This window comes from Geotrypetes seraphini, chromosome 9 (genome assembly GCF_902459505.1).
Source record: "Geotrypetes seraphini chromosome 9, aGeoSer1.1, whole genome shotgun sequence".
In the NCBI taxonomy this organism is placed as follows: domain Eukaryota; kingdom Metazoa; phylum Chordata; class Amphibia; order Gymnophiona; family Dermophiidae; genus Geotrypetes; species Geotrypetes seraphini.
Genome location: NC_047092.1, coordinates 5,024,927 through 5,052,065, shown reverse-complemented (window position 1 = coordinate 5,052,065; position 27,139 = coordinate 5,024,927). Strand labels below are relative to the sequence as shown.

The following is a 27,139-nucleotide window of genomic DNA, read 5'->3' as shown; positions in this document are numbered from 1 at the left end:
CCTTGCAGACTCAAGGCACTGCCAGAAGAATGATTTTAACCAATAAGATATGCAGATTCATCTAGAAGCCATAAATGAGAGTAATAAAGGTCTCATTTGCACACAGTGACTTTTACCACTGAGGAACATTTCAGAATATTAACTTACATCTGAGGAGGAGGAGGCGGCCTCATGAACAATTCCAAAGCCTGAAGCATTGCTCTCCTCTTTGGAAATGTGGTCTGCCCCCGGGAGACGGGAACATTCCAGGACTGCTGTCAGCTTGCTTTCATTTGAGACTAGGCTGGGCTTTCTGGCAACTGTTACAGGTGCTGCCACCTTCTGGGGCCCTTTTTTCTTTTTGTTTCTCTTTCGTACAGCTGTGGACCGCTGGGCACAAATGCAGGAAGGTGGAGCCTGCAGTCGGTTTTGGGCAGCTATAGGAAACAAAATAGCTCACGTTATCTTGTACTATATGTTGACTAAACAAGAAATGCAGAAAAGAATAAGGATCAGTAACATCTTCCACAAGCTCTGAAGAGACATGCAACAGTGCTCACAAGTTATCCAGGGGCATATACGCTGCAAAAAGAAGAAATCACTTTCAAACTAGAGACTGCTTGCTGTCTTGGCTTTGAAATGGGAGAGAGATGCACTGACTGCCAGGTGAGTGCTGTCACTCGCAGCCCCCTCCTGAATCTTTTCAGCTGTATGAATGGCTCTTGCCCCCATGCTGGAGCAAACTGGGCCATCCAAGGAGAGCACAATCAACAGAGGAGAGGGGGCTGGTGGTATATGGATTGCCCCATTTTCCTCTATCCTCCAGTATCCAGTGCTGGAAGAGGAAGCCAAGATGTGTTGCCACAGAAGGTTTTTCTTTTTTTTGGGGGGGGAGAGGAGGGGTTGGGGGGGCACATGTGATACTCTATTTGCATACAAGGAGGAAAATAGTTTCAACCTAGCCATCATTTTAATCACTGAGGAGAAGCATGAAGCTACTTAAAAAGGAGGCATTTTTGCACGTGTAATCATGTTTATGAAAAGGGGGCAGCAGAAAGATGAGAAAATAAATGTAATCATTTTGATTTATTGTATTTCATGTGAAATAATGGTTTAAAATAAAACAGAAATGGAAAGAAAAAGAAAAAGTTACATACTACGTTCTGCATTAAAAAAAAATGCTAACCAAGAAATTACTTACAACCAACCCAAACAACAGATGTCTGACATCTAGATTGTTGTAGGAAATGCATGGGTTGGGAAAGGGGTTTTTGAACTGAGGCTATTACGTCAACTTTGAAGGCGCTCAGGAGGAGGGAAGATCCCTCACAATCTTTTGGAAATACCATATATACTGAAATATAATCAGAATTTTTGGCAAAAGGGGCCTCAACAATTTTATCTTGCTTGATATTCATCTAAGATCAAAATGCTTTGGTATGCAAGACCCGTCTTTTCCTAACAGTGTTATTCTCAATACAACAGATAAACTAGTAATTGAGTGTACTTTTAAACTATTGGGGGTTTTGTTAGATTCTATGTAGACATATCAACCACTAGTGAACAGCATAGTCAAGAAATGTTTCTTTAAATTTAAACAGTTAAGATCTGTACGATCGTTGTTTGAGCGGTCCTATTTTGCTATATTAACTCAATATATATCATGCTATCATATCTTAATTATTTTAACTCCTTGTATGTTGGAATTACGTTTAACTTGTGGAACGGACTGCAGTGATCATCCTATTTTGTAGGAAAAGTCTAATATTCAAACTGCAGCCAAGTGAAAATCAAGGAAGCCACAGCTCAAATTCCACAGACATTCTTTGTGACCTTGTACAAGTCGCTTAAATCCTCCACTGCTTCAAGTCCAAATCTGAATAGTAAACCTTCCAAAGACTGTAAAAATACCCAATGTGCCTCGCCTTGAACTACTGCTGAAAATGAATGAGCTAAATTCAAATCCCTTTTCACAGGATCATGTGAGGCAGCTTCCCAATCATAGTGCCATACAGCAGGGCAGCAAAACAAAATTTGGGGTTTTTTTTGTTTTGCTTTCTTGGGGAGCAGGGAAAGAGGGCCAACTAGTGCTGCCCGATTCAGGAAAAAAAAATTTGATTTGATTTGATTCGATTCAGCCTACTGAATTGGTTTTTTGATTCGATTTTCCTACCCAATTGGGTGTTTTTTCCAAACATCCTGGTAGGTTTATTTTATAAAAATAGTATAAGATACCGCTAATACCAGACAATACACATCAGTATTGTTAGCCCAACAGACTTGAAAGGCTATGGCCTCAGAATCGGAGCCTACGCACAGCAGTGAATCACAAACTGAGATAATCCGCGTAGTTATACAGCTCCTGCTCCAATCATTGGCCGGTATTTACTTTTTAAAAACTTTTTCTAAAGCATTTCAATGAAGCTAGACCCTTCACCCCAAACTTCAAGAACTTTTAGGGAATACTGTGTATATGTTAGCCAGGATTTGAAAAAGTGTAGACCAAAAAGACTTAACTTATTGCTGACTTGTCTTTAAAGCATATTCAGTCACTAGTGTCTATTTGCCGACGCGGCCAGCATTTCGCGGGAATTTCAAACATCCACTGCGTCAGGGCCACCAGGACATTCAAAATCACAGGCTCAATCAATTCACTCGGTCACAGATTTTCAAACGACTGAAGGGAAGTGGGGAGAGAGGGAGGAGCAGACAGACAGTGGATGGAAGCGGGGGGGGGGGGAGGGAGAGGGGAACAGATACTTAAAGGAAGTGGAGAGGGAGGGGAAAGATGAACAGATGCCGAAGGAAAATGGGAAGAAGAGGGGGGAGCAGACAATACATGAAAGTGGAGGAGAGAGAAGGGAGCAGTCACTGGAAGGAAGTGGGGAGGAGAGGGGTGCAGACTTTGAAGGGAAGAGGAGAGAGAGGGAGGAGCAGATGCTGGATGGAAGTGGGGAGAGAGGGGAACAGAGCTGAAGGGAAGTGGGGAAGAGAGAGAGAGGAGCACATACTGGATGGAAAGAGGGGACATGATGGATTGAGGAAAGAGGATAGAGTTAGTGAGATACTGGAAGGGGTGAGGGAAAGAGGTGGCAAGCTGTAGGAAGAGCAGAAAAGGAAGGGAAAGGGAGATACCAGAGCATTGGGGGAGGGGGAGGAGACAGATACCAGATCTGAAGGGAGGAGAGAAATGCTAAAAACCACCTGGGGGAGGGAGTGAGAGATGGAAGGGAAGAAGACAGAGATGCCAGACTATGGGGGGAGCGGAGGGAAGAAGATGGGTGCCAGACCTATGGAGGCAGGGGAGGGAGAGATGGAAGGGAGAAGCAAACAGTTTCTGGTAGAGGCATAGAAATAGAGCAGAAGCCTTATGGAAGAGGCAGAGAGAAGGCAGACAGTGGATGGAAGGATGAGAATGACAAGAAGATGAGGAAAGCAGAAACCTGACAGCAAAGGTAGAAAAACATTTCTCTTTTTTATTTTTTGCTTTAGGATAAAATAGTATTGTAGCTGTGTTGATAAACGTTTATAAACAAAGCCCTGCCAGCTGAAGATCTCTTCCTCTAGTTCAGCAGCCAAAGCTCTAATTTATAAAATGACAATTGTATAGAATATTGTTTCTTTTTATACTTGAATAAAATAAGTTCAGTATAAAACTATTTGAGGCTTGTTGAAATGGGATGAGATGGTTTGTGGGGATGGGATGGGGATAGGGCCCGAGCTCACAGAGACAGAGCTCACAGGGATGGGGACCAAGTTCGTGGACAAATATTTTCCCCGTGTCACTTTCTAGTTTACAGCTCAATCAAGGCTGGCTCTGATGGGGTTATAGGGTATCATGAGTCTGAGGGTGGGGAATCCCTCTCTCTTTAGCCCCTCACCCTCCTCCCTCTATAACCCACCATTTCAGCAATAGTGCTTGGTAGGGATAAAGGAAACCTGGCTGCTTATCTACCAGTGTCTTCCATGGGGAACATGATAAATCAACTACACAATTGGGCAATGTCACTCTAACATGCCAATGGCAAGAGTTTTTACAGCTCTCTGAAAAAGTCTAGAATGCATTTCTGGGCACACATGGGACTTTAAGCAAGCCTAGTAAGAAGCAAACTCTCTCTACAATGGAACGTGGCAGGGTATGTATGGCTAATTAATCTGCTCTCTGTGGAACAAAATCACTAAGGTTTCCACTGAGAGAGAGGCAGGATAGTCATCTGCAAAAGTGTGAGTCAAAAGCTAAAAGGCTGTTTTCCAATAATAAAACAAAGGGATAAACAAGAACCACCACCTGTCAACAGATAATTAATATACTTATTCTAACATATTAACCTTTGTCAGGAAAATAATCCAAAAGAATAAAACATTGAAAAATGTATGCTCTAACCACTATACTAAGGAACATTTCATGAAAGGAGTACGTACCTGGGGGGTGATTAGCAAGGTGACTAAATGAATGAGTGAAGGTGTTGAGTGGCAGTGGCGGAATATGTGATTGAGAGAATGGGGGGAAATTATTAGTGGATGATGCAGCTGAGTGAGCCGAGCAAGGAAACTACATGCCCGGAAGGTTATGAGTGGGGGTGGGGTTGAGTAGATGAAAAGTATTACGAATGGCAGAGTGAGTTAATGAGTGAATGGGGGAAGTGAAGGGCTGAGTGAGTGAATGCAGTGGTTAAGAGTGGCAGTGTGAACTGAGTTTGAGTCAGTGAATGGGTGGGGGATGAGTGGATACAGAGGTTATGAGTAATAAGAGCAAGCTGAGTGAGGCGGGCAGAGTAGATGTGTAGTTTCATTAGAAGCTGCAATTGTAAAAAAATCAGGCAATAATCACTTCTCCCTCTCACTCCCTTCTGCAAAATAGAAATTGGGTGGAGGGAGGGGAGGGGAAGGGAAGAGATGAATAGGGTAGGACCAGAGAAACTGCTGTCCTCAGAGATTTAGCTATTCCCCCGACCCCCTTCTTCCTTGCTATTTCCTCTTTTGCAGTTCTGACAGTTTTAACACAGGAGGACCCAGTGTGCTTGTTTGCCTAGGGCTCAGCAAAGAGTTTATCCTGCCCTGATCAAAGGAAATTTGGTTTTATCCCCCCCGAACCCCACTGTACCTGCTTGAATCTGAATGAACTTTCTCATGGCCCTCAACTCCTGGAGGATGGCCTGCAGTGTGGGCTGGCAACTACAGGTACAGCAGCTGGAGCCAGATGATGAAGGCAGCACTGGGATTTCTCCTATAACAAAAAATGGAAAGAAATTGTTCACAAGAAACACCGATCAATGACTGTTCAATACATATACATAACAGTACACCACCACAAACAAATATCATTAAAAAATGTAATAGTATCAAAGGGAAAAAAGAAGAAAGGACGATGCTGAGTAAGGTTGAGCTTGTTAGAAGGTTCTCTTCGATGACCTTGAGCAGGACATTATTTAGTTCTATTCCAACCAAAGGGGAGGTTAATTTAAACACTACAATTAAATAAAAACAAAAACACAATAGAAATCTGCAATTTTCCTGTGCTTTTCATCCAATCCACCTTTGTGATTTTGTACTTCAAAGAGATGTAGAAATTATAGTTAGTAATGTTCATATCAGATGTGACTAGTAGCTTTACTAGGCAATAACGTTATCGTTAAATCACAGCTAGGTTGGTGGAGCATGGGGAGATAAGAATATTAGTTAGAAGGAAAAATCTGAACTCAGAGAGCTTCTCATCTGCTGACTTGGCGAAGAGTTTAATATGATTCTAAAACCCAACACATCTGCACTTGCTTTGGGCCTAAATAATAACACGTTTTCTATTTGTTAAGAAGTATTTTCCTGGATCACCCCTTTTTGCAATTTATCATTAGCAAACTTATTATTTTGCTGTAAGTATTAAGTTTGCTCCCTTATATATTATTACTTGCTTTGGGACCCCATGCCACAGGGGGTTCCAAACTTGCCTCAAATAGGAGAAAGCCCCCTCCCAAATTTCTGCCTAGCAATTTTAACATCAGCCCTGTATCTGACATTTTTAACCTTAGGAGCAGGTAAAGTAAACTTATCAGTGAAAAAAAGGACCCACCTACGACTGACTCTCTACAGTTACATCACAATGATAGAGCATTACTGTTTTTATAAAATGAGATTCAGAGTTGTAGGAGTCTTAGAATTATGAATAGCACATCATACCATTGGAAGCTACTGCAGTTTTAACTTGATTGTGTACTGTTTTAGACCGGGTTCCATACTGCCCTGAGTAATAGCTTGTCTGGGGCGATACATCATTCCAGGAAGTGCTTCGAGCTGGCTGGAGATTGTCTCGGGGCCTGGGGGGAGAAGGCGGGCTTTGTCTGCCCCATGTCATTTCTAGCTCTTGAGGTTCCTCTTTCAATTTTTCCCCTTCTTTGCCAATTCGTTGATAGATTCGCCCAGTGCTGTCATTCAGTAACCGTCTCATTCCTGTGATCTGTTTTCGGATCTCCAGGCCTTCGTCACCTGCTGAAAACAGATTACTGAAAATCCAAAATGCACAAATACAGGAACCCAGGTTACCTACTGCAATAAGAGCAGAAAATAAGATCACAGACAATACTTTTACTATTGAGAAACACGTTAAACAGATATTTTTAAAAACAGCAGGTGACTTGAAAAAGTACTGTTATCGCAATAATGAAGAGCAAAGCACAATAAGCCATTTGTAAGCATGGCAGGAAGCCACCAGTAGTAAACTGGAAAGAGGAGGAGGGGGAAGATGGAGGTGGCAGCAGTAGCAGCCACAATATTGGTGGGCCTGTGGGGGGGAGGGCCAACAGCAACCATAGCTTTCATCCCTGATGAAGAGGTTTTGATTACCAACTGATAAACTGATAAACTGATTACCAACATTCCAACTGATAAAACCTTGATGCAAGAAAGCTGGACAGTAAAGGAGCAAAACACAAGACCACCACTGATTATAGGGATGTCAGTGCCAGGCGATTATTCTGTGCGTCAGGTGGAGAAAGAGAACAATTTTCAAGTACCAAGCAATACAGTACAGACCAAAAGAATGTGGCAGTACAGATATATTTCTCGGGCTTGAATTAATTTTCAAGCTCACCTTGATAAAGTTGCTATACATATTATAAACTCCAGAAAGAAACTCTCTTAGGCAAGGTGCAAGAAATATGGCAAATGCTATTGGGAACAATACTTGATGCGAAACTGGCAATGAGCGTGCAAGCAGCCAGAGTGGTGAAGCTGGCATATTTTGCTTTAAGAACGTGGCTCAATTGAAAACTGTGCTTACTGGCTGGGATTTTCGAGAAGTTTTAGAGAGTATTTATTTATTTAATTCATTTTCTATCCCGTCATCCCCAAAGAGCTCAGGACAGGTACAGGTTAACATACATAACATACAGTTAACAGGTTACATTTGCCATAGTTATAGTACAATTTTTTTTTTCTGTACAAGATTTTTCCTAAAATGACTAGATACATTTTGTACAGGATTTTTCCTAGACATGACTAGGGATCTACTACCCATATTTGTAATATATAGTTTACAGGTTAAAATCGTCAACGCTACAGTACAAGATTTAGCAATATAAGTTTTTAATCCTAACACGACACATACAGAGGATCTTATTTCAATATACATTTCTTTGTAATCTATCATTTGTGGGGGTTAGGTGAAAGCAATGTTACTTACCGTAACAGTTGTTATCCAGGGACAGCAGGCAGCTATTCTCACTAGTGGGTGATGTCATCCGACAGAGCCCCGATACGGACGTCTCACAAGCATGTCTTGCTTGAAGAAACTCAGAAGTTTTGAGATGCCCGCACCGCGCATGCGCCAGTGCCTTCCCACCCGATGGTCCGGGCGTGTCTCCTCAGTTCAGGTAACTAGCAGAGAAGCCAACCCAGGGGAGGTGGGTGGGACATGAGAATAGCTGCCTGCTGTCCCTGGATAACAACTGTTACGGTTGTCAGCCTAGAGGCCTCTGGGAGATTATATCAATCTGACCCTGGCATGGGAAGGCAGATAGACCCTTAGTGCAGGGAAACTGTTTTAAGTAGCCCTGATTGATATATTTTAAGTTTCAAGTAGCACCCTCTTAATCAGGCATTAACACCTTTTAGCTAGCCATGATTCAATCAGGGCTACTTGAAACTTAAAATATATCAATCAGGGTAAGTAACATTGCTTTATCCCAGGACAAGCAGGCAGGTATTCTCACTAGTGGGTGACCTCCAAGCTAACCTCAATGGGATGGTGGGAGAGTTGGCAACTTAGGAGAATAAATTTTGTAACACTGTTTGGCCAAACTGTCCATCCCTTCTGGAGAAAGTATCCAGACAATAATGAGAGGTGAATGTATGAACCGAGGACCAAGTGGCAGCCTTACAAATCTCAATCGGTGTCGATCTGAGGAAGGCTACAGAAGCTTCCATTGCTCTGACCTTATGGGCTGTGACCTTACAGGGAAGGGGCAAACCAGCCTGGGCATAGCAGAAAGAGATACAAGCCGCCATCCAGTTGGAGATAGTGCGCTTCGATACAGGTTGTCCCACCTTGTTTGGATCAAAGGAGACGAAAAGTTGAGGAGCAGTTCTGTGTGGTTTGGTGCGATCCAGGTAGAAAGCCAAAGCACGTTTACAGTCCAGAGTATGAAGAGCTGATTCTCCAGGATGAGAATGAGGCTTTGGAAAAAACACTGGAAGTACAATGGATTGGTTGAGATGAAATTCAGAGACCACTTTAGGCAGGAATTTCGGATGAGTGCAGAGGACTACCTTGTCATGATGGAATACTGTGAAAGGAGGATCCGCCACCAAGGCCTGAAGCTCACTGACCCTGCGAGCAGACGTGAGGGCCACTAGAAAAACCACTTTCCAAGTGAGAAACTTTAGTGGAGCCTTGTTGAAAGGCTCAAAAGGAGGTTTCATCAGCTGAGAAAGGACAACATTGAGAAGCCAAACCACTGGAGGAGGTTTGAGAGGAGGATTGACATGAAAAAGTCCTTTCATAAATTTGGAAACCACAGGATGAGCAGAGAGAGGTTTTCCTTGTAGAGGCTGATGGAAAGCCGCAACAGCACTCAGGTGGACTCGTATAGAAGTAGACTTAAGACCAGACTGAGACAGGTGTAGAAGATAGTCCAACACAGAGGATAGGGAGGCTCGCTGAGGCTCCTTAGAGTTGGAAACACACCATGAAGAAAATCTAGTCCATTTTTGGGAGTAGCATTGATGAGTAGCAGGCTTCCTGGAAGCCTCCAAGACATCCCTCACCGCCTGGGAAAACTGGTGAGGGGTTACATTGAGAGGAACCAAGCTGTCAGGTGGAGAGACTGCAGGTTGGGATGAAGTAGAGATCCCTGATGCTGAGTAAGCAGTGAAGGAAATACCGGAAGGAGGAATGGCTCCCTGCTGCAGAGTTGAAGTAGAAGGGAGAACCAAGGCTGTCGGGGCCACTGAGGAGCTATCAGAATCATGGTGGCATGGTCGGACCTCAGCTTGACCAGAGTCTTTTGAATTAGAGGAAAAGGAGGAAACGCATACAGAAAGCGATTCCCACAATCCAGCAGAAAAGCATCTGCCTCGAGGCGATGAGGAGTGTAGATCCTGGAGCAAAACTGAGGCAGCTTGAAGTTGTGGGGAGCCGCAAAGAGGTCTATCTGAGGCGTTCCCCACAGAGCAAAGATCTGATGAAGGGACGTGGAATGGAGTGTCCATTCGTGAGGCTGGAGTAGACGACTCAAGTTGTCTGCCAAGACATTGTCCTTTCCCTGAATGTAGACAGCTTTGAGGAAGGCGTTGTGGCGAACTGCCCAATCCCAGACTCTGAGAGCTTCCTGGCAGAGGGAGGCCGAGCCCTTGCCCCCCTGCTTGTTGACATAATACATGGTGACCTGATTGTCTGTGCAAATGAGGACTACCATGTCGTGAAGCAGATGTTGAAAAGCTTGAAGAGCATTGAAGTTGGCTCTGAGCTCCAGAAGATTGATTTGATGGAGTCGGTCCGCACTGGTCCAGAATCCCTGAGTGCGAAGACCATCCAGATGCGCTCCCCAGGCATAGGTCGAGGAATCGGTTGTGAGAACCTTCTGGTGGGGAGGAGTGTGAAACAGCAAACCTCTGGATAGATTCGAAGAGGTCATCCACCAAAGTAGAGACTGCCCAAGAGCAGGTGTGACGACGATGTGTCGAAACAACGGATCCGACACCTGAGTCCATTGAGACGCCAGGGTCCACTGCGGAATTTTGAGATGGAGTCTGGCGAACGGCGTCACATGAACTGTAGAGGCCATGTGGCCCAGGAGGACCATCATGTGTCTCGCTGAGATGGACTGGCGAAAAGACACAGACTGGCAGAGATGAAGAAGAGCATCCATGCGCTGAGGAGGAAGGAATGCTCGAAGACGGATGGTATCCAGGACCGCCCCGATGAAGGGGAGCGACTGGGTAGGCTGTAGATGAGATTTGGGGAAGTTGATCTCGAAGCCCAAACTCTGCAGGAAGGAAATAGTGGCCAGGGTCGCCGAGATGACCTCCGGAGCCGAGGGGGCCTTGATGAGCCAGTCGTCGAGGTAGGGAAATACCTGGAGACCCCTGTTCCGGAGTGCAGCGGCCACCACCACCAGACACTTCGTGAAGACTCTGGGAGACGAGGACAGGCCGAATGGAAGCACTCGATACTGCAGATGTAGATGTCCCACTCGAAATCTGAGGAACTTGCGGGAGGCTGGATGAATAGGAATGTGAGTGTAGGCCTCCTTGAGATCCAGAGAGCATAACCAGTCGTTCTGCTCGAGGAGGGGGTAGAGAGAAGCAAGGGTCAGCATGCGAAACCTCTCTTTGACCAAGAACTTGTTGAGGATCCTTAGGTCCAGAATGGGTCGCAGGTTGCCCGTCTTCTTCGGGACAAGGAAGTACCGGGAGTAAAATCCCCGGTTGTGTTGGTCCACAGGGACCGGCTCGACGGCACGAAGCTGGAGCAAGGTTTGAGCTTCCTGAAGAAGAAGGGCGGCCTGAGTCAAGTTTGAAGGATACTCTCTTGGAGGGTGGTCCGGAGGCACCCGAAGGAATTGAAGAGAGTATCCCTCCCTGACAATAGTAAGGACCCAGAGGTCGGTGGTTATCACCTCCCAACGATGACAAAAATGATGGAGGCTCCCCCCGATGGGAAAAACAGGGGGAGGCAGAACGAGACTGGTTATGCCCTCGAAGAGACAGTCAAAAAGGCTGAGGAGCCTTGGGGACAGTAGACGGCTGAGGCTTTTGCTGGGCTTTCTGAGGAGGCTGCCGCTTCGCAGGTTGCCTCGCAGGCGGAGCTTGCCTCGGCTGATAACGCCGTTGATAGATCAAAGGCGGTCGAGAGGGTCGAGACTGCTGAGGCTTAGGCTTCGGCCGAAGAATGGACTGAAAGGACCTTTCATGATCAGACAATTTCTTTGTGATGGTCTCGATGGATTCGTCAAAAAGATCCGCCCCAGCACACGGAACGTTCGCCAGGCGGTCCTGAAGATTCGGGTCCATGTCAATGGTCCTCAACCAGGCCAACTGGCGCATCGCCACAGAGCAGGCCGCCGCCCGGGCCGAGAGCTCGAAGGCATCATAGGAAGATTGCATCAACTGAATTCGAAGCTGGGACAGCGAAGCAACCACCTCCTCAAACTCAAAACGAGCCTGGGATTCGACGTAGGGCGTAAACCTCCGAAGCACAGGAAGAAAAAATTCCAAATAGGTAGCAAAATGGAAATTATAATTCAGAACTCGGGACGCCATCATATAATTCTGATAGATGCGTCGTCCAAACTTATCCATTGTTCTGTCCTCGCGGCCCGGAGGCACCGAAGCATACACCTGGGCCGGATGAGACCGCTTGAGCGAGGATTCGACCAGGAGGGACTGATGAGAAAGCTGAGGTCCCTCGAAGCCCTTATGATGCACCGTGCGGTACCGAGCATCCAATTTTCCAGGGACCGCAGGGATAGAGTAAGGAGACTCAAAACACCTCATGAAGGTCTGGTCAAGGAGCTTGTGCAGCGGCAGGCGTAAGGACTCGGCTGGAGGGCGAGGCAAATGCATGGTATCGAGGTACTCCTTGGAGTATCGAGAGCCAGAATCGAGGGTAATGTCCAGGTCATCCGCCATCTGCCTCAGAAACGAGGAAAAAGACAGTTGGTCTGCCAGCGCCGGTCTTCGAGAAGGGCTGGAAGAAGTCGAGGCCTCGGGCTCTACCGAGGCCTGAGAACAACAGGGCGAGTAAAAAACTTCGGGGTCCTCGAACTCCGGTCCCGGAGGAGGAGATCCAGCCGAAGCAGAGTATCCCATACGAAGCAATTTCTTCTGAGGAGAGACGGTCGAGTGTCGAGAGGAATGCCTCGAAGAGTGCCTGGATCGATGCCCCTCACGATGCCTGGATGGGGATCGAGCCCGTCTGTTAGAATACTGATCCCCCGAAGCCTCCATAGAACAGATAGGACTCGAGGCCGTAGATCGGAGAGGCGGAAGATTCGTCGCCTCCCCAGACGCCGCCCAGGCTTGATAGGGGGTACGGAAGAACTCATCCTGCTTCCGGCTATGCCCAGGACTGGGAGGCCTCGAAGGTGGACGCCACACTGACTCATGGGGAGGAGTAAAAGGTTCCAAGGGAGGTAAGTCACTAAGGGAAGCTTTCCTTGAGGGAATAGGCTCCAAGGGAGGCATGTCACTAAAGGAGGCCTTCCTCGAGGCACTAGGCTCCAAGGGGGGCAGGGCACTACCCGAGGCCGTCCTCGAGGAACAGGACGCTGACCGCCGCTCCTCCTCGCAGAGCAACGAGGTCATGCGGCGCGGCGGAGGAGGAGGGGGCGGTCCGCCCCTCGGAATCGGAACTGGGAGGTCACCCTGGATCGAGGCAATCAGCCGGGGTCCCATGGTGGTCATGAGTTCCACAAACTGAGCCTCCAGAAGGGACCGCAACGAAGCCGATATGGAGGGATCCGCACCAAAAGGGGGCCCTTCCGCACGGTCTCCGTGCTCCTTTGGTGCCGAATGCTTTTGCTTGCCAGCCTTCGGCACTTTGAGCACCACCGGTGTAACAGTAGGGGTCGGTACCTGGTCCGAGGAGACGGAGGAAGGCACAGGCGCCGAGGTCGAGGCCGAAATCGGCGTGAACGATGCCGGTTTCAGAAGACTCGAAACAGCCGGGGAGGCAGAGGGCTTCGCAGATGGATTCGAAGCAGCAGTCGATGTCTAAGCTGAAGGATCCAACGAAGCTTCCATCTTGAACATGGACTCTCACAGAAGACAGCGACGCTTAAACGCTCGCGCTGTCAGAGTGGATCAAGGCCGGCACGATTTCGGAAAGTGATCCGGACCCAGACACTGGAGGCAGCGTCGATGCGGGTCCGTGAGCGAAATCGCGCGCTGGCACTTGCTACACTTTTTAAAACCGGTTATCGGCCGGGACATAGGCCGGAAAAGCTCCGCCGCAAGGTCGAAGGCGCGGGGCCCAAGCCACGCGGCCGACCCGGTGTCGGAAGAAAAAAATTTTTTTTTTTTTGAAAAAAGAAATCAAAGAAAGAAACAACACACGGCAAGAGTAAAAGGAACTCAACCCGCGGCGATGCAGAAGGCAAAAAATCGAATTCAATGGGCGCAGAAATGAAGTAAACTTCTCAGCTCCGCGGAAGAAAAAGAACTGAGGAGACACGCCCGGACCATCGGGCGGGAAGGCACTGGCGCATGCGCGGTTCGGGCATCTCGAAACGTCTGAGTTTCTTCAAGCAAGACATGCTTGTGAGACGTCCGTATCGGGGCTCTGTCGGATGACATCACCCACTAGTGAGAATACCTGCCTGCTTGTCCTGGGATAACAGGTATGTTTTTATTGCTTTACTAAAGTTGAGGAGTCTTTCAAGGGATCTTATCTCTCCTGACTACAGGGCTGCATGCTGCAAATGAAAGGGCTTCCCCCTCCCAATGCATCTTGGAATAGAGTGGACCCTGATTGGCTGAGTCAATTCCAATATGTCAGAGGAAAGGCCCTGCCAAGGCTGGCTGCAAACAGCCTGTTTCTAGCACTACCTCTGCTAACTGGCTACCACTGTTGCTTTGGGAAGATGAGGAAGGGAGGGGGTTGGCAAGTCAGGACCACTGCGGGACTGAAGGGAGGGAGAGGAGCTGGGGGCCACCACCGCTGCTGCTGCTTCAGGGCTGGAGGGAGGGGGGTTGGCAGGTCTGGACCACCACCACCACTGCTGCTGGTTACTGTAAGGGGGGGGGGTGGCAGGTCAGGACTGCTACCGTTTCGGGGGCTGAAGGGACAATTATGTATTTTGCCTGTCGGGTGAGAGTGCCGGTTGCTTGAGTCCTGGATAATCGAGACTCTACTGTATATTTTCCCCATTCAGGAAGGGAAGTTATTAATGTGAGCTACTGTGACCCCAGTTATAAATAGCTAGGTCTCATTGCATAAAATGAGAGTTGTGTTAAACTAGCACAAGTTAGTGGTAAAATAACATGTTTTTAACAGTAGATTATGTAAACAATACACCCCTTAAGGCTTCAAATAGTCCCATTTATTGACACACAATTTAAGGCTCAAGAAAAATTAGGTGAAAGTTAGTACCAAAACTGGCATCTCAGTTTGGTAAGAGTTTTGAAACTGCATATCTTTTGCCTAGGTTTCAAATACTGGAAGAGAACATATTCACTATGGAAGGAAAGCTTGTGGCACTTTTGTGTTTCGCCCTACCCTTAATTTAGGATTAAGCAGGATCCCCAGAATATTGCTTTTTATAGTGTGGGTGAACTGGAGCAATCTATGTGTAACTACCCAAAAAACTCTCTGGAAGGACATACAAAACTCCTAATTTTACTAATAAATTATGCCCTATTGGAAACCATAGGAGCAATCCCAATGGACTAGTGCAACTCTGCGGAACTTATAAAATCACACTTAGTGTCGTCTAATGGTTAAGGGACTGGAGGCGTTGCCGTACAATGAGAGGCTAGAGAAACTGGGCCTCTTCTCCCTTGAGAAGAGGATATTGAGAGGGGACTTGATCAAAACATTGAAGGGAATAGACTTAGTAGATAAAGAGAGGTTGTTCACCCTCTCCAATGTAGAAAGAACGAGAGGGCACTCTCTAAAGTTGAAAGGGGATAGATTCTGTACAAACGTAAAGAAGTTCTTCACCCAGAGTGGTAAAAAACCGGAATGCTCTTCTGGAGGCTGTTATAGGGGAAAACACCCTCCAGGGATTCAAGAAAAGGTTAGATAAGTTCCTGCTGGCCAACATATGCAGGTAAGGCTAGACCAGGGGTGGGCAACTCCAGTCCTCGAGGGCCGGAATCTAGTCAGGTTTTCAGGATTTCTCCAATGAATATGCATTGAAAGCAGTGCATGCAAATAGATCTCATGCATATTCATTGAGGAAATCCTGAAAACCCAACTGGATTCTGGCCCTCGAGGACCGGAGTTGCCCATCCCTGGGCTAGACTCTAGTAGGGCACCGGTATTTGACCTAAAGGCCGCCGCATGAGCAGACTGCAGGGCACGATGGACTACTGGTCTGACTTTCAGCGGCACATCTTATGTTCTTATGACCTAAGTATCCCCTAATCACACTTAATAATAATAATAATAATAATTTATTTTTATATACCGCCAAAGCCATGAAAGTTCGAGGCGGTTTACAACAAGAGGTGCTAGACAATCAGCAAAATAGTTACAATACAAAGTCATCACAATACAAAGTCGAAGAAGTTACAATGCAAAGTCATCGAAAATAAGGTACAGGTTGGGAGGAGAGATACACTAGATTCATAGGTTACAATCGGTTAAACAAATTCATTTTTATTGATTTTCTAAAATTGAGGTAAGATGAGGAATGGTTGATAATAATAATAATAATAACAGTTTATATACCGCAGTACCGTTAAGTTCTATGCGGTTTACAAAAGATTAGTGAAGTACAAGTTGAGATAACTTAAAGGAAGTGGGAACAATAGGGGGAAAGGGCAGGAAAACCGTTAAAGAGGGGAAAGAGAGGAGCGGGTCAACTGTCTAGGTATTTCAGGAATAGGTGAGTTTTGAGGCGTTTCCTGAATACCTCGTAAGTGGTGGGCAATAGGAGTTGTTCTAGGTCTTTACCCCATAGAGCTGCTTGATGTGAGAGAAGATGCTCATGGTGTTTTTTTAGTTTGCAACCTCTAACCGGGGGAGAAACGAAGTGCAAGTGGGAGCTTCTCTTGTGTCTGTTGGATGAGAAGGAGAAGAGGTCAGTGATGTATTTAGGGGTTAGACCATAAAGAACTTTAAAGCAGAGGCAGGCGAACTTAAACTTTACACGAGCTTCCATCGGCAGCCAGTGTAGCTGTTGATGATGTTAGCCAGCCAGTCGTTCCATTTACCTGCCTGGGAGGCAAGAGTTCTGTCCAGGAATCTTTTGTAGTGGCAGTCCTTTAACCGTTCTAGTGTGTCCTAACTTTTAGGTGCAGCCATTGGAGTGGCCTAATGGTTAGAGCTTCTGCCTCAACACCCTGAGGTTGTGAGTTCGATCCTAGTCTGCTCCCTATGATTTAGGGCAAGTCCATGCTCCTATGTTCCAGGTACCAGAATTAGATTGTGAGCCTGCCGGGACAGATAGGGAAAATACCCAAAACTGCTGTGGGTGAATCTCTTCATGAAAAGGCAGTTAGTAAATTTATTCTAAATAAATAATAAAATAATAATAATATCCACTGGGCAACTGGAAAGAGAGGGAATTCAGACACTACATCTACAGTGGCACCAGATAAACCATCGAGAAAGTGGCACTTTATTTGATTTTTTAGTCCGTCCTCCCAAAGGTGCTGAGAATGGGTTAAAAATTAGGTACTCAAGCATTTTTCTTATCTGTCCTAGCAGGCTCTCAGTCTATCTAAAGTACCTGGGGCAGTGGAGGATTAAGTGACTTGCCCAGGGTCACAAGGAGCAGCGAAGGTTTGAACCCACAACCTCAGGGTGCTGAGGCTGTAGCTCTAACCACTACACCACACTTTCCTAACAGCCCAAAAGAATAATGGAGGGACACAAAGGGAAAATATACCCAGGATGAAAACAAAGGCTTCAGGGCAACATTACTCTAGGATTCCCTACTATAAAGATAATGGGCAACTGTGAACAGCAAACTCAGAGAATGGGTGCATGCCTTAACACCACACATTTTAGAGGTGTGGCTTGGACACAGACACCATACAATATACCACACATATTTTGATTATGTTGTGGATCCACTCTACTTAATTCTCATCCCTACATCCTGGAAGAGCCTTTGTACAGCCCCTGGTAGCTTGCTATGCTGCTAATGGAAAACTATACTCGGAGACTGGCAGTATGCTGTGCAGCTGAAAGCACATTACTTATATTCTCATGACAGCATAAAATTATACAATCTTCTGACCTGCATGTCAATGATGAGCAGAGCTGCGAGACGGGTAAATATCCTTAGCAATCTAAAATCTCTCTGCTGTAGCTAGACAGGTGCTCTGTCCACTGCAATTATCTTTAAGATACAATACAGTCAGCATCTCAACCAAAATCTGGATGTTTCAACCACCATAATTATACATGATGACGTGTCTATTTGTGCCTATCAGTAAGCGCACACACACAAACAGAATGCCAAAATGTGGGGACTCTCTTGATACAGTTTTTAATTTATCTATTAATTTTTACAAATCTAAGTTCAAGAAGCATTATATTAATGTATAATTATAAATGCTCTAGAGCAAAGTCTGGCCAATCTAAGGGCTTTATTTGCTACCTTGCATTAATGTTTGATATACATCCGTTCATAGTTGGATAAAAAACAAATGAGGCTTGTATTAAATAAAAAGTTAAGTCATCTTAACATAGGTCAATAAAGGAGGTTACAAGTTTGCACCTGGAACAAAGGAGGGTAAAGTGACTTGCTTAAGATGACAAGGAACAGAAGCAGGACTTGAATCCTTCTTAATGTGTAGTGGCAGTCAAAAGAGCAAACAGGATGCTAGGAATTATTAGAAAAGAGATGGTAAATAAGACTATTATAAAGCCTCTGTATCGCTCCATGGTGCGACCTCACCTTGAGGTCAAAGATGATAAAGGGGATGGAACACCTCTCAAATGAGGAATCTTCAGCTTGGAAAAGAGACGGCTGAGGGGAGATATGATTGAAGTCTACAAAATCCTGAGTGGAGTAGAACGGGTACAAGTGGATCGATTTTTCACTCTGTCAAAAATTACAAAGACTAGGGAACACTCGATGAAATTACAGGGAAATACTTTTAAAACCAATAGGAGGAAACATTTTTTTTCACTCAAAGAATAGTTAACTGCTAGAACTCATTGCCAGAGGATGTGTTAACAGTAGTTGATGTAGCTAGTTTTAAAAAAGGTTTGGACAAATTCCTGGAGGAAATGTACATAATCTGCTGTTGAGACAGACATGGCGGAAGCCACTACTTGCCCTGGGATTGGTAGCATGGAATGTTGCTATGATTTAGGTTTCTGCCGGGTACTTGTGACCTGGATAGGCCACTGTTGGAAATAGGATACTGGGCTAGATGGACCACTGATCTGACCCAGTAAGGCTATTCTTACGTTCTTGCTTCTAGGCCACCCCTCCACTCCACCGAGTGCTGCCCAGCTCTCATTGAAGTTTTGCATTCCTTTCTAACTTTCTATTTGCTTTCTTAGCTGCTATTACACACTGAACAGAGGGTTTCAATCTATCATTAACAATGACACCTAGATCCTTTTCCCTTGGTGATATGCCTTAGTGACTGGAGTGGACAGATGTAGGAGAGAGGAAAATGCTGAAATCCTCTCAGCAGCTCAATCTATGACACACCCAAAACTGCTGTGCAATAAGATAGAACAAAAGTACAAAAACCTGTATCCTTTTTGGCAAAAATCAGATCTTGATGTCACATAAGCTGCTTTATACACCGAGAAACATATCCCACACAATTATGCAACTTGATAAAGGAGCCCACGTGGGCCTTTCTGCTTCAAAACACATCCTTTGCGGTAAGATGTTCAGTTTAAATGAGACTCTTAGAGGTCCTTTTACTAAGCTGCTTGGGTTTTTCCCGTAACAGTACAATTGCCATGCACTAAACTTACTATTAGCATGCATCTATAAAAAAAAAAAAAAATTACTGAATGAGAATTTGGACATCTACCGTATATTTCACTCCATTAGACGCACTTTTCCCCCCAAAATAGTGGGTGGAAATAAGGGTGCGTTTAATGGAGCAAATACACAAAGTGCGTGGCCACCGCCCCCCCCCCCCCCCGTTAACTTATTTTAAAGCTGCCACCCTCCCTTTCTTGCCGGCCCTCTTCCTCTTCCCCCCTGCGCATAACTTTTTTTAAAAAAAACAAAAAACAACAAAAACCACAAAACTTCTGGCGCCTCACTCGCTGAGAGCGGCGCACAAGGGTTGTGGGAGGCGGCACGGGACCAGGCAGACAACATGGTGCACCACTATGCCACGAGAGAACAGAAGAGGAGGCAGCCGTGTCGCAGAAGCAGCGGGGACAAGGCAGCCAGCAACCCTTATGCGCTGCTCTCAGTGAGTGAGGTGCCAGAGTAAAAAAAAAAAAAAGAGGTACATGCGAGGGCGGGGAGAGGAGGAGGGCTGGGGCCTGCCTGCTGCCTGCCTGGGGGGGGGGAGAGAAGGAGGATGGAGAGGCCGGGGCTTTCCTGCTGCCTGCCTGGGGGGGGGGGGGGAGGAGAGGCCTGCCTCCCTACCTACCCACCCGCCCTGTCCCTACCTGCCTGCCAGCCACTAGGCCTGCCTGCCCTGTACCCTGTCCCTGCCTACCACTAGACCACCAGAGGGGGGGGACAAGGTACAGAGCCTGGCAGGGTGGGGGAACAGGGTGCAGAGCTTGGCAAGGACTGTGGGGTTGGGTGTAGAGCCTGACAGGGAGAATCTGGTTCAAAATGGGGTTTTTTCTTGTTTTCCTCCTCTAAATTTAGGGTGCGTCATGGATCAAAAACTAAGGTATTTTGTATGTGGTACAGGCTCATGCAATATTCCTGTGCTAACCAGTTAGTGTGTAGAAATGTAGCTGCACTGATTAGCGGAGGGATGCTTATTCTCTGCCCCGGACATGCCCCCTCAAACAAAAAATTAGAAAATAATTTTTAGCACACAGGGGGACATTCTAAAATCGGTGCCTAAGTTAACTGAAAAACACCATTAGAAATAGCAAAAAAAAAATGGCACCTAAATAAAAGGCGCTTTAGGCTGCTGAATGCCAAAGCAGGAATGGCCAATGCCGGAGTGGTAAGTGGCCTAAAGCGCTATGTAGGCGCAATTCACACAAAGATATGAACTGGAATTGTAGGCCCAGAAAACCATGTAGTCCCAGAATCCAGCCACATTTGGCTCTGCAGGATATAAGAATGGATTTGATATACCACCTTTTCGTATCCAACCTATTGGATTGGATTTATTAATTTGATATATTGCTACTGAGAACCAGGTATTAAGCAATTTACAATGCAAAACAAGTTATGAGAAAAAAATATTACATCAGTAAAAGCCAAATACAAAACCAAAAGATCTTAGTCTAACAAAAATAAAAATCAGTCTACAGCTAAGAACATGATCATGCAGCCCTCAAAATAGCAATTGCATAAAATACTGCTGAAATAAGATAGATTTAATCATCTTATGAAAAGTTAAATAAGAGCAATCGCCATGAAAGCTACTTAATAATTAATTCCAAAGAGCTGGACCAGCATAAGAGAATTCCCTACTTATTGTAGCTGACAATTTAACTAATTTCACACTTGTCTAAGCACATCCCATAGTAAGCTATTTTAAGCTGTGTTAGGTGCGCATTAGTATTTAACACAGCTTAGTAAATAGCCTCTAAGTAAGCTTGATTTAGATGACTCAGAATATACAGATATGAATGACACAAAGGGCTCCTTTTACAAAGGTGCGTTAGCGTTTTTAGCACACGCACAGGATTAGTGTGCGCTAGCCCAAAAATTACCGCCTGCTTAAAAGAAGGCGGTAGCGGCTAGCACGTGCGGCATTTTAGCGCGCACTAAAACCACTAGCGCACCTTTGTAAAAGGAGCCCAAAATGAGGCAGATTCAGGGATCATGTTAACAGATGGGCTAGAAATGTGATTTAAAAAAATCAAAAATATGTCTACAGAACCACTATTTCTGACAACAGCAGACAAAATGCAACCATGAAAGTTGATGGTTTATTTCAAAGCTGAGAATTGCTATGTCAGTCAACTAAGCAAAGAGGTTATATAGGTCTGACCATGCAAAAGCCCTATCATGTAAATATTCTTATGGCATTAGTTTTTCTTAAGAAGAGACAATCTGCCCTTGCTATGGTTTTTGTATGGGGCTTCCAAAGATCAAACTTGAATTTTCACATTTAAACAAAAATATAGCTGTAACTAAGATGTTGATGCCAAATCTTTGGGTGTAATGGACTTGACTTAAGAAACTGCAGAATGGATTACAAATACTACATCCCTGGCAAGGAGAGATGGTGACTCCAGATTTGACTACATCAGAAGAAATCTGTATCATCTGTGCATTATTTCAAAAGGAACCTGGGACTATTATCGATTAAAAGATGTCACTAGTAATTCTGAAATTCACATTTCTCAACAATTATGTTGTGTGAAAGTGAGAATAATCAAAATCCTGAGATTATGGAGGACAGTAGAAAGCTGGCTCCGATGTCAAACAGTATTTCATACTGCAGAAACCGACTGGATGGCACTCCATTAAGAACATTTGTGATGTTCCTTTCAATATTCCTGGTGCAAGGGATTCAGGATTATTGTAAAAGAGCAGAATACAGTATTTACTAAGGACTGCCCAACTTCCCTGGCCATAGATTTTATATGGGCTTCTGAAATTCTCACACTTCAACAGTTTACAGTTAATTTATTTATTGATCTACCAAGAATTGTAAATATAACATCTGGTTAAACATAAAATAGCAAAGGTTTAAAACAAATAAAATTTAGATAAAAATACATACACATTACAGATTAAACAGGAATGACAGGACTAAACCCATGAATAGTATAAAATCAGGGAACGAACAGCCTTATTTAGAATTCATCCATATTAAAATAAGGAGAAAAAAGTGAAGGAAGAGTAGGACTAAAAGGGAAATGCTACTAAGAGAGGAGCAACATGGTCAAACTTTTTCTTATTGTGAAGTAGCTTTATAATCATATTTTGTACAAGTCGTAACCTCCTTTTTTGCAAAAAGAGGGAGACCATGAGAGAGAAAGAGAGATATATATGGTGTCAGGTCAAAAGCGCGCCGGGACAAAGGCGCGTGCAGACAATTGAGCGCAGCGTGGAGGCGCGCGCCACAGAAAATTACTGTTTTTTAGGGCTCCGATGGGGGGGGGTGTGGGGGGGGAACCCCCCACTTTACTTAATAGAGATCGCGCCGCGTTGTGGGGGCGTTTTGGGGGGTTGTAACCCCCCACATTTTACTGAAAACTTCACTTTTTCCCTGTTTTTAGGGAAAAAGTTAAGTTTACAGTAAAATGTGGAGGGTTACAACCCCCCACAATGCCGGCGTGATCTCTTTTAAGTAAACTGGAGGGGCTCCCCAACAAAACCCCCTGTCGGAGCCCCTAAAAACTGTAATTTTCTTCGGTGCGCGTCTCCATCTTGCGCTCAGTTATCGGCGCGCGCCTTTGTCTTTCGCGGGGTTGTCTATGAACTGATATATATAATAGTTAAGTTTTGTAATAATGAGAGTGAGCAGAAGTGTTCTGAGCAAAGGAGGTTCAAGGATGGATCAAATGGAATGGATTTGTATTAAAGTATGACAACATTTAGGTCCATATTCTATAAATGGTACCTTAGTTTAGGTTCCAGCAGGAGCCCTACTGGTGCCTAATTTAAGTGTAAAACGCTGTTTAAAAAAAAAAAGTGGCACCTAAAAGAACAACACCTGCATTGCAGCTACAGAGGCCTTTATGGTGTCTAACACCATTGCCAGTGTAGATGTAGCTAACACTGGAAATGGTGTTAGGTACCATAAAGTGCCTCTGTAGTCGCGATTCATGTGAAAGGTAAGCGCTGAAAATGTAGACCTTGAAAATCCTGGCCTACATTTCCGGTGCTTACCTTTCACAAAGCTGTGATTCTACAAACAGTGCCGGTGCGCAATTGACACACGATCAGTGGTTGTTTTTCAGGTGGATGCCGATACCGGGGTCATTTGTAGAATCCAGCCCTCATTGACTGCATTTGAGTTTTTGGGATACTAAGTTATCAATACTATGTTCTTTATTGGGGAAAGACAGTGGAGGGGAGGGGACTGCGCTGAAAAAATGTCAGATGTCAAAGAATTTAGTTTCATATAATTGGTAGCTAGCTAATCAGCGATTCTGTCAAGTTTAGAGAGAATTCCTGACAAATTTTATGGAGAGGACAACTTAAAAAGGGACCAAACATCATCAGCAGGAATAAAAAAAGTCAGAACAAGTAACGGAAAAAGTCAAGTTAATGGAGTCAGGAAAATGTTTAAGGATTTGGCCAAGGATAGATTCTTGTGGCACTTCTGAATTGACTGGTTTCACAGAATTGATACAAACACCAGGCCATCATCAACTGTTTGTGACTTAATCCCAGTAATCCTGGCTTATCTGCCAGCAAGGGCACACTTTCAAAGTGCATTTCAGACAGTACATCCTTTTTCTTACACAGCAGCACAACTTCTAACTCCTAGCCAAGTCAGAATACATTAACTCAGTGCCACCATTGCAAACCTGCATTTTTCTTCAATCCAGGATGTTTGCAGGATGGTTATGTGGTCTTCAGTGAATGTTTTGATAAGACTTGATAAGGCTTTTGGACAGTCAGACCCGTCAGACTCTTTGCTTAGTAGTTGATTTAGTTCCAGCCACCCAATCTGTTATTTCCTGCTAAAAGGTCAGTCCTTATAGCAATTCTCAGCTTTGGAATCAGCAACTTTCATGGCTGCATTTTGTCTGCTTTCATTGGAGAAAGTAGAATGGTTTACCTGTAATATTTATTTATTTATTTATTCATTCAATTTTATATACCATTCTCCCAGGGGAGCTCAGAACTGTTTACATGAATTTATTCAGGTAATCAAGCATTTTTCCCTGTCTGTCCTGGTGGGCTCACAATCTATCTAATGAGGCAATAGGGGGATTAAGTGACTTGCCTATGGTCACAAGGAGCAATGTGGGTTTGAACCCACAAACTCAGGGTTCTGAGGCTGTAGCTTTAACCACTGCACCATAGACAATATTAAAAACTGTATGCATTTTCCTTTTAAAGTATTTCACATTTCTAGCCCACCTATTAATTAAGCAGATTACAATAAGACACACAATTAAAATCACAAAAACAAACCTGCACCATATTACTACAAATTCTGCTATTCATCATTTAAAACTAAAAGGTTTGAACAAAACTGGAATGTGCTTTCAACAATAAAATAAATGTTAACCAAAATAAAACAAGCTTATTAATACAATTTGAAAGCTCTTTTGGGAATGGTAGTACCCTGGTGCATCCTGGCAAAAATTTATTCCAAATATTTATGATTAACTGAACACTGCTTCATAAGTATGTGTCTGCTTCAGTACTAAGACAATCTTTCAATTTTCTAGAGAAAATGAATCCAAAACCCCACATAAAACATCTGCTCTCAGTACTAAGGAATATGTATTATGGTTTCAACAAACAAGAAAAATGCACTTCTACTAGAAAATGAGAATTCAACAGAATCCTCCCGATTTAAAAAAAAAAAAGCAAAATGCAAAGCACTAAAGTGTATATGAGCATTTTGTTTAATACTTGCTGAGTACAGCTCTCTTGCAGTAATCTGGTATTATGCAGGGGAGACCTATATGCCATTGTTCTTAGCACAGCCTCTGCCAACAGACTCAATTAAATTTTGCCATGACAATAGCAGGAGAAGAGTTGCAGAGGTGAAGGAACGTTCTGATAAGACAACACATTAATTCTCTATTCCACCAAAGGCAGGAGCAAAACCAAACAGTGGTTTCCTGGAAACTGGATGCCTGTTATCCAGATGTCAAAAATGCCATACCCCAATTACACAAACTGCTTGCCACAGGCTCCCTAAGTGAGAATTAGCACTGTTCAGGGATAACTATCAAACATTTATACCTGAAATTATAACTTTTAGCAACATTAATAAAAAGATATGAGCAATTTATAATTTTTACAACTCTGGCCTGCTATAATAAATGTAAGATCTTAGTAAAGTACCATATATACTCAAATATAAACTGAGGCAACCTATTTTACCCCCAAAAGGAGGAAAAAAAGGTTGACTCTAATATAAACCTCCCTTTCCTTCCTACTCAGACCCCATGCCCACTACAGGCCTATCTGAAGCCCTGATGATTCAGCAGTATGCTGAGACAGGAGCAATTCTTCCCCACGTCCTGTCCCATCCGATTATAAACCACCCTGCCTCCCTGATTCCTGTAGAGTTAGGCGACATCGACTCATGTTCGAGTCCTAGTGGCTAGATGAACATCATCAAGTTTTCATGGCAGAATACAGAAGTAGACTACCGGGCTTTTCTTCTGCGCAGTATAAATTCGATATTGTCAAATCAAACACAATCCTCCACCTGCAACACTGCCCATCTGCTGCTGCCCAGAAGGGTGGTACATTGTTAGTCTGAAATCTCCGCCGAAACCTGTCCGCCTTGATCCTGCTGGTAGTGAAACTACAGACGGCATAGCTTTCAGCTTCTCAGATGTGAACAAAATCCAGCAGCATGACAAGTCCTGCAAGATTGCAGCAGGAATTTGTAGCAGACATTTTTGATCGTGGCTTTCACGGGGCAGGAGTGTAGGAAGATCGCTGCTGCCCCGACTTCACCACTAGACCACCAGTGCTTTAAAGGTAAGGTCTGCAGGGGTCAGGGAGGCGGCGTGGTTTAGAGTTGCTCCTGTCCCAGCTCACTGCTGGACCACTAAGGCTTCAGGCAGGCCCATGAGAGGCCTGCAACAAGTCTGCGTGGGGGCAGAGGAGGGGGCACAGACCAGAGGATTTGAATATAAACCAAGACTCCCATTTTGTTCCTACTCCCACTTCATAACGAGCCACTGGAATTGACTGCCCCCACAGATCAGATCCCTTAAAGGGCTCCTCAACTTTAGAAAAGCATAAAAACATACCTCTTCACCTAACTTCCCTGCCTAAGGCCAATAGATTACAAAGAAATATTAATGTATATTGGTACTAGATCCTCGGTATGTGTCACATTGGATAAAACTTATATTGATAAATCTTGCATTGTAACTATTGTAACAACCCTAGTCTTAAGGCTAGGCTTGTTACATTCAAATCTCCTCCAAATCCTCCCCTTCTCTTGAAAAGGGCTGATCACTGCAGCAGGTTGAACTCTGATAGACAAACAGGGTTTGAGTTGCCTTGGAAACATCAGTCTACAGAATCCCAGGGAGTAGAAGAGGAGTGGGAGAACAGCCTGTTGCAGAGGGAGGAGACTTATTCAGAAGGACAGCCCAGGAGTCAGTGTCAGAGAACATCTAAGGAGCCTCTGCTGGGGCCAATTAAGGCTAAACTGAGAGGCCAGCAGAAACAGCAGGTTAGCCCTTCCCCTTCCAGGTCAGGGCGTGGCCATCTCAGAGCATTAGAGGCTGTGCTGAGGAAGAACAAATCAGTCTTCCCTGGGTCAGCCCAGGAAGCAGTCTCCAGGGACTGGGCTCCTGACTTTCCTATGAATGAGGATGTTGAAATGGCAGAGGTTTCCACTGTCCCTGGGGTGAACCAGCCAGCTTGCCAGGAAGCCATGGAATTTATGGATACTATTCAAGAACCAGAGGAAACTCAGATGGACCAGAGCTAAGTTAAATCACCTTTTTGATTGTGTGCTTTTGGAATCTTGTTGGCTCTGAGTTTGTTTGTTAGCACCAGTCAAGTGCTGACAGCCTAGACTGCTGTACAGAGCCAACAAGATTCCAAAAGCACACAATCAAAAAGGTGATTTAACTTAGCTCTGGTCCATCTGAGTTTCCTCTGGTTCTTGAATAGTATCCATAAATTCCATGGCTTCCTGGCAAGCTGGCTGGTTCACCCCAGGGACAGTGGAAACCTCTGCCATTTCAACATCCTCATTCATA

The 27,139-nt window shown here is 44.7% G+C and overlaps 1 protein-coding gene across 7 annotated transcripts in view; it reads right to left on the bottom strand.

Moving 5' to 3' along the window:
- BEND7 (BEN domain containing 7) overlaps positions 1-27,139 on the bottom strand; it is a 103,643-nt gene that overhangs the window by 35,131 nt on the left and 41,373 nt on the right. For 4 of the 7 annotated variants that reach the window (XR_004540593.1, XM_033957854.1, XM_033957851.1 and 1 more), the window contains 3 exons: positions 6,154-6,462; positions 5,084-5,206; positions 148-416 (listed from right to left, as the gene is read on the bottom strand). Coding sequence is in view for 6 of the 7 variants with exons in the window: in XM_033957854.1 (XP_033813745.1) it covers positions 148-416; positions 5,084-5,206; positions 6,154-6,462 (701 nt within the window). In the remaining variant the exon portion in view is untranslated. Of the gene's footprint in view, positions 1-147; positions 417-5,083; positions 5,207-6,153; positions 6,520-27,139 lie in introns of all 7 variants that reach the window. The other 3 variants (XM_033957853.1, XM_033957852.1, XM_033957856.1) reach the window with 3 other exon arrangements.